Raw genomic sequence first — 13,675 nt, 5'->3', positions numbered from 1 at the left:
TCTGGGTGGATCTTCTGGAAGATCTGCTCAGAAATGCATTGCCATCTATGGGGACGGCAATGTAGTCTGTGCGGTCCTAGTGCCGCCGACTTGTTCTCCAGCAGAAATTCTGCCCAGAAATTCCACTGTGTGAACCTAGCCTAAGGGTTTGTTCACATGGGAGGATGTCTGTGCGGAATTCCACCAGAATATTCCACATAGACATTCCGCTGCAGCAAAGTCCTATTGATCCTATTGAGTCCTGTCAATTCTGCTGCACTGTGCACTTGGTGGAAGTCCAGTGTCCGCAGAAAGAATAGAAATGTCTATTCTTTATGTGGATTTTGCTCTGAAATGCATTGCTGTCTATGTGACAACGTATTTCCGAGCGGTCCTAGTACCCACCAGATTTTTCAAATGTGTGAAATGTCACATCCTAAAGTGTGAGCATACCCTTGAAGGGATACTAAACTCCTTCAACATCTAGAGCCGTGTTGCTCGCGAATATTCGCAATTCGAATTTTATTCGCGAATATAGCACTATATATTTGTAATTACGAATATTCGTTTTTTTTCGCATATGCAAAATTTTATGCGTATATGCAAAAATATATGCGCATATGAGAATATTTGTGAATATTGAGTCCTCCCTTATTTAATGGTATAGGGAACTGTGACTAGTGCCTTAACTCTGTAATTTTTTGCCCATTGAAACCAATAGGCCCATTGTGGTCTATGGGGATCTCATGGCATGTAAAACAGTAAACTAAGCAGGACCATCTTGGCAGCGCAGTGGATGGGAGACCACCATGGGTTCAAGTCCTGGGGTGGGATAGAGTTTTACAGTGTTGTGGTTTAACTTTACTTTCCTGGAAAAGCTGCTGAGTTGCCCATAGCAACCAGATTGCTTCCTTCATTTTTCAGAGGTCTTTTCAAAAATGAAGGAAGCAATCTGATTGGCTGCTGTGGGCAACTGCTCAACTCTTCCTCTACACTGGCTTTGATGAATCTCCCCCATAGAGGGAGATTAATCAAAACCTGTCCAGAGGAAAAGTTTCTGAGTTGCCCATAGCAACCAATCAGATCGCTTCTTTCATTTTTCACAAGGCCTCTGCAAAATGAAAGAAGCTATCTGGTTGCTATGGGCAACTGCACAACTCTTCATCTAAACTGGTTTTGATGAATCTCCCCCATAGAGGGAGATTTATCAAAACCTGTCCAGAGGAAAAGTTTCTGAGTTGCCCATAGCAACCAATCAGATCGCTTTCTTCATTTTGCAGAGGCCTTGTGAAAAATGAAAGAAGCGATCTGATTGGTTGCTATGGGCAACTTTTCCAGGAAAGTAAAGTTAAACCACAACCCTGTAAAACTCTGTCCCACCCCGGGACTCAAACCCGTGGTGGTCTCTCATCCTCTGTGCCACTGAGATGGTCCTGCTTAGCTTACTGTTTTACATGCCATGAGGTCCCCATAGACCACAATGGGCTTTTTGGTTTCAATAGGCGAAAAATCACAGAGTTAATGCACTAGTCACAGTTCCCTATACTATTAAATAAGGGAGGACTCAATATTCGCGAATATGCGCATATATTTTCGCACATGCGAAAAAAAAGAATATGCAAATTTCGCGAATATATGAGGAATATTCGTCCATATATTCGCGAAATATCGCGAATTCGAATATGGCCTACGCCGCTCATCACTATTGTTTTCTACTGGAAAGTTTTCTAGATATGCCTATGTCTTATGCAGAGGTCATTGTGCAGCAAGGAGGGAAGCTGTGACCATCACGTATTTGTACAGTGAATGTCCCAATAATGTATTGTGTATTCATAAGTTTCATCTTTAATTGTTATCCTGAAGAGGAGAATGATATAAAGTGTTCTCTACATAACATGAATCAGCTTATTATTAGCCCTAGTGGCCAGAGTGAAAACTACAAGATTTTAGGATGATTTTGAAACATAGATAGTAATATGGAAAATTTAAAATAAGCATCACCAACATTCTTTAAAAAAAATATGTTTAACATAAAAACTTGTAGACAAAACTTAGCACACCACTTTGAATCAAGGTAAGGGTGAGTCAGATGAAAGAAGCCATTGAAATATAGAGAGTTAATGGGTAAGTTAAGTAAGATGGGATGCAGATACGGAGAGGGTATAGTATATATGGAACTTAGTAGGTAAATGGATAGGTGTCCGAAATGTAAGGAGAGAAATAAACACATCAATAAAAAGCCTGTAAGAGAAAAATTGAATAGAGAGAGAGAGAAACTAGAAAATATGGTAGATAGAATAGAAATATCAATGGGAGGAAATAGAGAGAAAAAAAGGAAAACATTAGAAAACAAAAGAGGAAAAGCTAGAGAAAAAAGAGAAGAGAGAGAACGAGGATTGAGAAGAGGAAGTGTGAAAGAAAGGAAAGTACACAAAAAACAAGAAGGTTACAGTGATAGGTGAACCCCGCAGCATTGGTCCGGATATAGCTTCCTCAACGTATCTAAAAATGGAAAAATGGAACATACGATCAGCATGTTAAGACAAATGTAAACACAAACATATTACATATTGGTGATATCATTCTCCCTATTTAGTCCATGAGATTCCAATGTTTGTAATTTGTGGATCCAGAATGCCTCTCTTAATTTCAATAGTTTTACTCTGTTACCCCCTCTCCTACATCAGTGAATTTTTTCCAAAACTTGGAATCTGGGTTGTGCAGTGGTGTGATTATGTAAGTCAAAGTGGTAGGGGACAGGTAAAAGTAAATTTTTTCGTCTGATGGTGGACTTATTTTGAGAGATACGGTCCTTTATCTTCTGGGTGGTTTCACTGACATATGCTAAACCGCGGGATTTTTCTTTTGAGAATAATGGATAACTGGAAAAGTATGGATTCTGTTGAGGCCACTATAGGTCGACTCGGAGGATGCTGTAGATTCTTATGTATTTTGGGTAATGTATACAGAACAGGGGTAATTGGATGTTCTTTGAGCAGGAATGTATGGGTTTTTGAGTCGATGATACCAAGTTAAATGTATCGATCAATGCATGTGTGGATTTTCTGTTCGATCGATCTTATCGGATCTGACTCTAATATCTTGTACACATTAGGGTCCCTCAATTGTCTATTTTTCTGTAGATCGAATAGGGCCTATGTTTCATCTGCAAAGAAATTATTGGGGTAGTGTAATGTACCTTTTTCAATTTCTTTACGTAGGGACATAATGTCCCTTTTGATGAAATCAATGAATGTCTCTACAGCAGGTGGTCCCCGTGGGGGTGTGAATCTGCTAGGGACTTTCATACCAAGTGTCTGAATACTTACAGGTGGTAATGTAGTGGCCTGTACAGGAACTTCCGTGTTCTGATCACTGAAAAAAAGCTTTCAGTCTGATGTTCCTGAATAACCTGTGTAAGTCTAGATCTAATTGAAAAAGATCAGACCTGTATGTGGGACAGAATGACAAGCCCCTTTGCAGAAGCTGTGCTTGTGCAGAATTCGGGGATTTAGAGATATATTGACTACCAGAGGTGATGGCAGGGTGGTAGGATGGTATACCTGTGATCACTTAGTCATACTGCTTTCAGATGTATTGATCCCACTACCTCCACCCCTTCTTCTTTGGGGACGGCATCTGCCACCGAAACGTCCTCTCGAATAGTACGCTTCATTTCCCTTGGAGCTTGAGGAATACAAGTCTTGTGAAGCTCCTCTGTTGGAGTAGTATGGTCTTTACATGAGGGTAGGGTCTTGCCATCTGTACACAAGGTTTTGCAAATAGTCCTCTGTATGACAGACAAATTTGTTGCGTTTCTTTCCCTCTCCATATTTCAATTTTTCCTTTCATCTGACTCACCCCTTTTTTTTCTTTATTCCTTTTTATTCCTTTTATTTTTCCTTTTTTCCTCTTATTCCAGTTTTATGTTATCTATCCCTTCTACTAACTTTATCTCTGACTATATTCTATTATTCGCCCACTTATACTACCAATTTTATTCATTTTATGGACATATACCTTCTCCTCCATTCATTTACATTATGGAACGCCTGATGTGTTCTACTTACCCGGATATCCAGTTTTACTTGGCCTGGTATATGCAGTGGAATTCACGCTGAGTTCCATGATGCAGATCATATAATCCCCGAACTTCCGGTTTATTGCAGCAGACCGGCAATTGTGTAACTGTACTATTTACATATACTGGTGGCTCCTAATTGCCCCAAATATTTTTAATTACATCATACCCCACTCCACTACCACCAATACCTTTATCTATTACTCCTTTTGACCATGATCTGCAGTCTAACCGAGACCGGAAGTGACATCACTTCCTTGACCCCATATGTGTTCCACATGCCTCCAGCGACTATAGGTCGCAACACCATATACCCTGCAACATGACTATATGCCGACTTCACTTTCTATACCTCCTCAGCAATCCGGTGAGTTCCCAGCAAACCCTTTATTTAGTATATCCGCTCTGCAATGTTAGTCCTTCTTTATGTATCCAATCTCTGTTTAAAATTGCTTACTTTGTATGTATCACTCTACGGTTATACTATTTTACCATGATTTGCACTCATGTTTGTTATATTCACTATGTATGATATACTGATCTCCGCTTGTTTATATACATCCAGAATAGATGTGCCTATAGCCTTTGATATGGTTTCACACCTGCTTGTTTTCATGATTCCTTATGACAATGTATGTCATATTGTGTTATTTGATTTATTTTGCTTTACTACACAAATATACATTTTTTCTATATTTTTTAATATATTTTAGCATGATACACTTAGGTGTGACATGTGATTTCTATTAGCTCCTGTAATTTTCCTTAATGTCAACATTACTAGATATATTTTTCTGATTTATGTTTATGATCTTATAATTATTAGGTCTGATGAAGGTCCAATGTGGACCGAAACGTCACAATTTGTTGGATTGCAAATAAAGTTACCTTGATTCAATTTGAAAGTGGTGTACTAAGTTTTGTTTACATGTTGTAAAGGATTGGGATTCCTACTCCTGCACCCACGAATATTTAGAGAGTTACATATCTCTATAAATAATATAAAAACTTGACTTTATTAAAATATGAATACCCATTTTATATAGCTGATGCTGTATGTAAATTATTTATGAATAGCCATTTGGGCGTAACGCATTGCTGTAGAGTCATGCCATCCGACCAATTCATACGCCATTCCTGGGTTGAATGTAATCAACGGGACATCATACGTCATTCCAAGCTGGCTCTAGTTAATTCGATGAAACTTCCGATAACTTTGAAAATAAGACTTTCAATCAATTAAACTTTTCTGATTTTTCTTTCTTAAGTTCTGCTCGACTTTGCTTTCAGCTAATTTCATGTAATCAACAGAGTGACAGGATATCATTAAATCTTTCATCATTTCACATCTATGGATACCTAATATGTGATGCTTGAAAGTCTCCTGCAGTGAACCTTAAGAAAGTCTACAAGAGAGCAAATCATGTGCAAACTAGATCCCATTAAAAGCAGGCCAATAAGTGATTGCATTGTGATCTACATTAAATTTTGGAGACTAGTAAGGATTTTCTTTCTATCTCATGTCAGGGTGACAAACCTAATATTTCTCACAGCTGAGAGTTTGCTTCTTCATATCCTGTTTGGGCAGTGAGCTTGTTTGTACTCTGGACTAATGTGTTTTACATACACTGATACATAGCAGCATACTATCTGTATAGAGAGGTTAAGGCTTCTGATGCATTTGTCCAACAGAGGATTGTCCAGACTTAAAGGGATTTTTAGAACTGCAAATCTTCTATCCGCAGGATAGTGTAAAGCAAACTGATCCGTCACTACTTTAGCAGTTTTTAGTAGTAAATTCGTAGGAAGGATCTGTGCTTGTCTTGGGGCTAAATTACCTCCTTCCCACCCAGTGGTCAATCTACCAATTGAAACTGACAGGCTACCTTTTAACACCTGACTAATTATGTAATGTCTCGGGACGCATTTCAACCTGGGAAAACCTTAGCTTGTCTTGGTGCAAAAATTTTGTATCGTCATTCAAGAAAAAAATAGGTCGATAGCTTGTACATCAAATTGAGTCTTTCCCCATGATATGACCATGATAAAGGCTCTCAAAAAGGACTACAGGAAGAGGAAGGCTTTAAAAATGTTGTTAAAGGCAGAGAGGAGTAGGGAAGAAAATTCAGGGCACAGTAGCTTGTAGTACTTAACTGTGTAGCCATCTGGGCCCAGACTCTTGTGAGCAAATCTGAGATGGCCTGTTCCAGCTCTAGAAGAAAGAATGGAATTTCCAGAAAAGCAATTGCCTTCTTGGACAGGATGGGGAGGGTGATGGCGGAAATATATTGAAGAAGCAACATAGGTTGGGCTAAGGAAGCGGAGGACCGGAAATGAGGCTTAGGTTAATTGTAGTGCGAGATGTAGTACTGTCTAAGGGCTTTTAAGATTTGGGGAGTAAGGTGGGAGATGAAGCCTGACACGATTTCTATGGACGGTGTGAAGAACGCTTTTCATGCATGAAGGGCCAGTGAACGACCCAATTGGTTCCCTTATTTATAGAATGCCTTTACACATAGTACTTGTAATATTTGTGTTTAGCAGTGAAGAGATCTAAGAGATCATGACACTCTTTCATAATATCCCTGAAAACTGATTTGTGATGGGTTTGTTTGTTAATAGATTCCAGGGAGTGTAATGATTAGAGAAGTGTGCTCAGGTTAGCCAATGCTTCCCCCATCAGCCAGTAGCCATGTATAACAAACACATCTCTCAACATACACGTGAGAGCTTTCCATTTAATCATGGGGTAGAAGAGTAAGATGGTCCTGGGAGAAATTAAGGACAGCGGACTTAAGGTTCAGCAGAAATAGAGACAGTAGAGACTTATTTTGCTACCAGGTCAAGCAGAGTTTGGCTAAAGAGGTAAAAATAGATAAACAGGGAAGAGGTTGGAGAATGTCATGAAACCAGTTTATCCGTCCGAAATGCAGTAAGCTTATGATAAGGACAAAAAACATAGTCTAAGCAACTATAGGAATTACGTGGGTGGGAGAAAAAGGGTATAGTCCAAGCATTACTCAGATACATAGAGTGCAGCTTTTCCTTCAAGGCCGGCCACTGTGAGGGGACACCCTGTGAGTTCACAGCTGGCAAGTACAAAATGAACCTTAATGTGTAGGTATTTGTGGAATGCAATAAAAACCCCTTCAATTCTGGCTTCAAGGTTGGCTCTGTGGAGTCAGATGGGATAAAAACGATTACGCAGCATGGGTAGCTGCCAACTTTAAATAGAGTCTCTTAGGGACATAGAATGTGGGTGTGCTGCTTGTAATAAGAGTAGATGATCTAAGCTATGGGTATTGAAGCTCCTAAAATGAAGGGAGGAAATTTTAAGATCTTTTGCCATCACCAACATTATGGAGAAAGAAATCACAATAGGTCAGGGAGGTCAAGACAGGGCCCTGTCTATGAGAAAGGCAACCAAATACAGCAAATGATCTAAAAAGAGAAGAAAAAAAAGAAGGATTAGGGAAGGGTAGGGAATCACAAAAATACTATAACAAGGCTGTAAGAGCCAAAGAAGATAAAAAAGAAGATACAAGAGCCAGTTCAACATCCACCCTAATGGGGCAAACATGCAAGAGGCACCAAGAGACCATATGCCAAATAGCAAGGTATAGAGGAACAGCTCTGACCCTAAAAATCTTATATCCATAATCTGTAATGTTATTACAGGCTTCTTTTGACCTCTTCCTCTGGGACCAAAAAACAGCTGTGGACCTGCCGAACTTACGGCAAATTAGGGTAGAAAAAACAGAGTTTCGTCAGTCAAAAGACCTAAAAGGGGAAATGGAAGGTTGTAAGTGGTGGAGTGAATGATGAGCGCAAAAAAATAAATAAATGGAAGATGCAGCAAGTAACCAAACCAGGTGCAGAAGGATAATCCTTAACTACTCATGGGGTCTCACAGGGGACACAGAGGCAGGGTATGTGTGAGTGAGGTAACTACCTAAGAAGGAAGTGGTGCCAGATCTGAACAAAAAGTTGTAAGAACCAAAATAAATGGTTAGGTAATGAGACCAGACACCTTCTGACTTCTGGAAATCATCAGATGTAGAGTGGCCCGAGTGGGGTGGGTCAGCAGGGCTTAATTTCTGAGGCGTCTTAAACAGTTTCTTTTTTGCATGGAGGGCTGTACCCAATAATAGGCTGAACATCACTGTTGGGGACTCTGAGGAATCCTTACTATTATCAGAGGACCCAGCTGAGGAAGTCTATAGAGGGGGAGATGGAGCAATTGATGGGAGATAGAAGAAGATGTCTGGGTGAGTTAAGGCAATGTGGACATGCAGAAAAGAGGAACAGCATGCCAAACATAGTAACATAGTTCATTAGGTTGAAAAAAGACCAGAGTCCACCAAGTTCAACCTATTTACTTATTGTGTCCCTACTGTGTTTAAAAACCCTTATGAGGCTGGTGCCAATTGTCACGTATCAGGGGGAAAAATTACTTTCCCATTCTAAATATGGAGAATAAATCCCTGGATCAACATCCTTATAAATCTAATATTCATAATCTGTAATGTTATAATTCTAAAATAATGCACCCAGGCATCTTTTGATCTCTTCCTTTGGGACCACTTCCTCTGGGAGAGAGTTCCATAGTATCACTGCTATTACAGTAAAGAACCCCCGTTTGTGTTGGTGTAGAAACCTTCTTTCCTCTAGACCTAGAGGATGCTGCCTTGTTATAGATACAGTCCTGGATATAAGTAGATCATGGGAGAGATCTCAGAAGAAAGCCAGGATGGGCTGGTGACGATCCTGGGGGTCAGCCTGCAGCTTCTCCTGATGTTTTGCCCAATTCATTTCTCGAATATTAACTCCTTGGATTAAACACAGTTTCACCTTTCTAGCAAATTTTCAATTTTTATAATATTTTTCTGCAACACATCAGGTATTAACAGAAATTTTGAACAAAATATTTCTTTACCCTGAATCTGCAGTTTTAAAAAACATATCCAAAGAGTGGCCCTAGTGGACTCGCATGGAGGACGAGTGACACATAGGTTTTGGGGTGTTAATCATGCTCCACATTTAGTTGGTGGATCTGTATGTGAGGATTTGTTTTTCCACAATGAGCTGTAGGTTTTATTGATACTATTATGGGGTGCATATAAATTTTTTTAAGTAAAGGTATATTGTTTTTTGATAAAAAAAAAAAAAAATAGAGTAAAGAAATAAAAGTCATCCGAAAATGCCAAACATGGGTGGAAACAACCTGTATACCTTTAATCAGGGTTCTGCCGAACAGCATTATGCAGATGTTCTGTGCATAGAACGTACAGAAAGGGCAACAGGACAGGGGACATCCCTGCCATGTGCCATTACAAATGTCAAAACGGTAGGATATTTGGCCATAAAAGGGGTTATCAACTATATTTTAAGCTCCACTTTGCCTTAATTACAGTAAACCACCTAAATAGTTAACAACATTTCTAACTCTGTTGTGAACTCTTTAAGAAGTGCAAAAATGAACTGGTCCCTTAAAAAAAAAAAATGGACACGTTAATGAAAAATTAAAAAATAGCTGGAAAGAGTATCAGTCAAGTGCTTTGATTAAAAGTGGCCTGGCTTCTTAAAGGGTAGTCCAGTAATTGTTTTTATTTGATTATGCTACAGGGGCTACAAAGTTAGTGTAGTTAATAGTGTAGTTAGTGTTGTGTCTGTATCTGTCTCTGATGGTTGGTCTCACATTCTTATGTGATCTTTGCTCTGGACGATTATTTTTAACAACATATGAAATGACTCCTGTTTCAGGTATTCAGGTGATGACAGGGAACCTGTTCTTCTTCAATGGGTGGAGCGACCATAGGGAATTTGCAACAGCTGGATGTACCCTGATTAGAAAGCATTGGTCTTTTGCATGGATTTCAACTTGTTTGTGGTTCAATGGGTGGGGTGGCTGATACGTGGGAGGAAGAAAAGTGGAATTAAAGGATTTGTAGTAAAAGAGAAAACTCCAAAAGGAAATACCCAGTTCATAAAAAGAAAGCCACAACTTTATAGTAATCTCACAACATAGCCATTTAACCTAAAGACAAGCGCGGATCCTTCTTGAGCATTTCCATTACTGTCTGGCAGGTACCTACTAAAATCACCTTATTGTGGATTTAAATACTTTATATACTCACCTGCCAGATCTCCTACTGCTGCCCTGATGGTCCCTTCTGTTTATTTCTCCTCTGTTTTTTAAATATTCTTTCAAAAATCCATGACAGAATAGTGTAGCACTCTGTGCTGTGTTTTCCAGTAAAATGCCCAGTGTCCAGTGTAAAAGTAGCAGTTGCACTGGGAGTCTTGAGCCTGATGGTGCCAAATAGTTTGTTTCAAATGTTTAAAGACACCATGGTAAGTGGGCAACAGGGCAAAATAGTGGGGCACAAAAATGTCCGGTATAGCAGCAGTTGCGCACCATGCATTTATAGTGGATATGTCATTGGTTATTATAACCCTTTTTTAGAATAGTTACTGGATAGAATGCATTATGGGGCCTGCAGATAAATGCAGAAACGGTTTAGAAATGGCATTTGCCCCGAGGTCATAGACATGTAGTTTTTCTATACAAGGATTAAGCCCTGTCCTTCAGAAAATGCAGTTGTGCAATAATCTAGGTAAACTGTGCAAATAGCTCATAATGTTACTACATGAAGTATTTATTCTCTGCTTCACTTAAGCATTCAGATCAAGCCTGTGAATAGGGAATGCTGTTTATATGAGCAAATATGACTTGCATATCACACCACCCTGGTGACACGGCAATGAAGTGCATGCCATTAAAACAGCAATTGCCGCATTATCCAGTAGCTGTTATTGTTGTCAGCTCTTGTGACAGTAAAGTGTCCCTGCTGTGTACCTGTACATCCGGCTCTTCACCTACGCTTTCTTTTCTGAGAATCACAACTCGTCAATAGAGGCCTAGGAACTGCGCACATAATCATGTACATTTTGAGCCTTTTCCCACAGCTTCTCAGCTTTTTGTCGGATTTTCCCACAGCCTACAAGGGGCTACATCTTAGTATTCAAGTCAGCTGCTGGCCGCGCTCTCTCACACAAACCATTATTGTCCGAGGTCTAATTGACTTCATGTTGAATCACTGCGCTTTTCACGCTTGGCTGAGTTTGCCCTGTCTAAGCATTGGCTCAAAGCACAGGAAGCCTCAAGCATGCGGTTTAAGGTCGACCTTTGGTGAGCTGGAGCCCCCAAGGTGTCAACTGGTAACGGAATGAAATGTTAAGGTTCTCCATTTTATCAGCTTTTCACTACATTTTTTAATTAATGATGCCACACATTCCTCTATAGAAAAAGCCCAAAATCCTAAAGTCACACAGAAAGAAAAAAAAAAACCATGAACAAATGTATGAATCTTCCTCAGTTAACCTAAGGGTTTATCCTTTGACAGCTGAAACATACTCATACTAGATATTTAGTTTTAATGTAATACCTTTAACTACTTCAATGGTTCAATCATTCTGCCACAATTATCATTATTATAAGAGGAATACCGTAAAGTGACACTTATGAGCAATTGACCATTCTTTTGTAATTCCTCGAGGACAAATATGTAGAAGTTGAAAAATTGAGTGTTACCATTCCCCTCACATACAGTACAGGAAAAAATTATTTGATCCCCTGCTGGTTTTGCACATTTGCCGACTGACAAAGAAATGATCAGTCTATAATTTTAAAGGTTGGTTTAATTGAACTGTGAGAGACAGAATAATAACCAAAAAATTCTGAAAAACATATTTCAAACAAGTTGTGAATTGATTTGCATTTTATGTATTTGATCATCTATCAATCAGCAAGATTTCTGATTCCCAGGTGTCTTTTATATGGATAATGAGCTGAGATTAGAAGCACTCTCTTAAAGTGTACCTGTCATGATCTTGTTAAATTTTATAATCCTCCCAGTTCACTGCTTCCATTATGATAAACCATTCCTGCCTTTATTTTTATTTTTTTTTTGTTTTCTACCTTGATATTGCTCTGTATTGTCTGATCACAGTCAGGTTCACAGACTGGGAAGAGGAGTTGCCCAGCAGAGAGAGATTGCAGCGACAGGTCTGAGCTCCTGGTGTCAGCTAGCGTTTGTGTCTCGACCAGCAACCCAGCAGCTATGATTGTTTGGTTCACTTGGTCATCCACTTAATCCCAAGTGACATCAGACACCCCCAGTCAACAGTCGGTGGGTTCCTCAGACTCAACCCTCAGTTGGCATGGCCCTCATTATGCTGCTGCCACCTCCAGGCTCTGTCATTGTGCTGCCATATGGTCTTCTCATGCTGATGCTGCCACCTCCAGGCTCTCTCATTGTGCCTTCAGATGGTCTCCTCATGCTGTTGCTGCCACCTTCAGGCTCTCTTATTGTGCCGCCATATGGTCTCCTCATGCTGATTCTTCCATCTCCAGGCTCTGTCATCGGGCACCATATGGTCTCCTAATGGTGATGCTGCTACCTCTAGGCTCTGTCATTTTGCCGCTCTGCGGCCTATATAAGCTGCTGCCACCTCCAGGCTGTGTCATTCTGCCCTAATGTGATCTCCTCATGCTGCTGGCACATTAAACTTGTTAAAGGGGTACTCCAATGGAAAACATTTTCTTAGGTCTTTATAAGTCAACTGGTGGCAAAAAGTTAAACAGATTTGTAAATTACTTCTATTAAAAAATCTTAATCCTTCCAGTACTTATCAGCTGCTGTATACTACAGAGGAAATTATTTTCTTTTTGGATTTCTTTTCTGTCTGTCCACAGTGCTATCTGCTGACACCTCTGTCCATGTCAGGAACTGTCCAGAGCAGGAGAAATCCCCATAGCAAACCTATGTCGCTCTGGACCGTTCCTGACATGAACAGAGGTGTCAGCCGAGAGCACTTTGGACAGACAAAAAAGTAATTTAAAAATAAAAGAATTTCCTCTGTAGTATGCAGCTGCCAATTAGTACTGGAAGGATTAACCCCTTAACGACCAAGGACGCATATTTACGTCCTTGGCCGGCTCCCGCAATGTATCTGTAGCCGGGACCCGGGGCCAATAGCGCATGGCAGCGATCGCGGTGCTGTGTGCTATTAACCCTTTAGACTTTGTATGCCGCATCTAAAACGAAAGTGAAAGCTGCCCGGATGCTCAGTGGGGCTGATCGGGACCACCGCAGTGAAAATGCGGTGTCCCGATCTGCTGGGACATGAGCGGAGGTCCTCTTACCTTCCTCCGTTGTGTCCCTTTGGCAATTGATTGCTCCAAGCCTGAGATGCAGGCTTGAGCAATCGACCGCCAAAAACACTGATCAATGCAAAGCTATGGCTTTGCAGTGAACAGGGTATAAGATCAGTGTGTGCAATGTTATAGCCCCCTATGGGAGCTATAACACTGCAAAAAAAACAGTGTAAAAAAAAAAGTTAATAAATGTCATTTAACCCTTTCCCTAATAAAAGTTTGAATCACCCCCCTTTTCCCATAAAAAAATGTAAATAAAAATATAAAAATATGTGGTATCGCCGCGTGCATAAATGTCTGAACTATAAGAATATATCATTAATTAAACCGCACGGTCAATAGCGTTCAAAATAAGTCCAAATAACGTATTTTGGTAACTTTTTATATAATGAAAA

The 13,675-nt window shown here is 39.9% G+C and overlaps 1 protein-coding gene across 1 annotated transcript in view; it reads left to right on the top strand.

The window, feature by feature from the left end:
* The first annotated feature begins 4,382 nt into the window (after window positions 1–4,382).
* Window positions 4,383–13,675, top strand: part of LOC130367484 (uncharacterized) — a 72,478-nt gene continuing 63,185 nt past the window's right edge. The window contains exons 1-3 of the mRNA XM_056569907.1: window positions 4,383–4,427; window positions 7,739–7,862; window positions 10,317–10,414. Coding sequence (XP_056425882.1) covers window positions 4,383–4,427; window positions 7,739–7,862; window positions 10,317–10,414 — 267 coding nt within the window. The remainder of the gene's footprint in view (window positions 4,428–7,738; window positions 7,863–10,316; window positions 10,415–13,675) is intronic.

This window comes from Hyla sarda, chromosome 4, assembly GCF_029499605.1.
Source record: "Hyla sarda isolate aHylSar1 chromosome 4, aHylSar1.hap1, whole genome shotgun sequence".
NCBI classification, from domain to species: domain Eukaryota; kingdom Metazoa; phylum Chordata; class Amphibia; order Anura; family Hylidae; genus Hyla; species Hyla sarda.
Note: the sequence above shows the minus strand (reverse complement) of the source record. Positions and strands in the feature narration are given on the sequence as shown.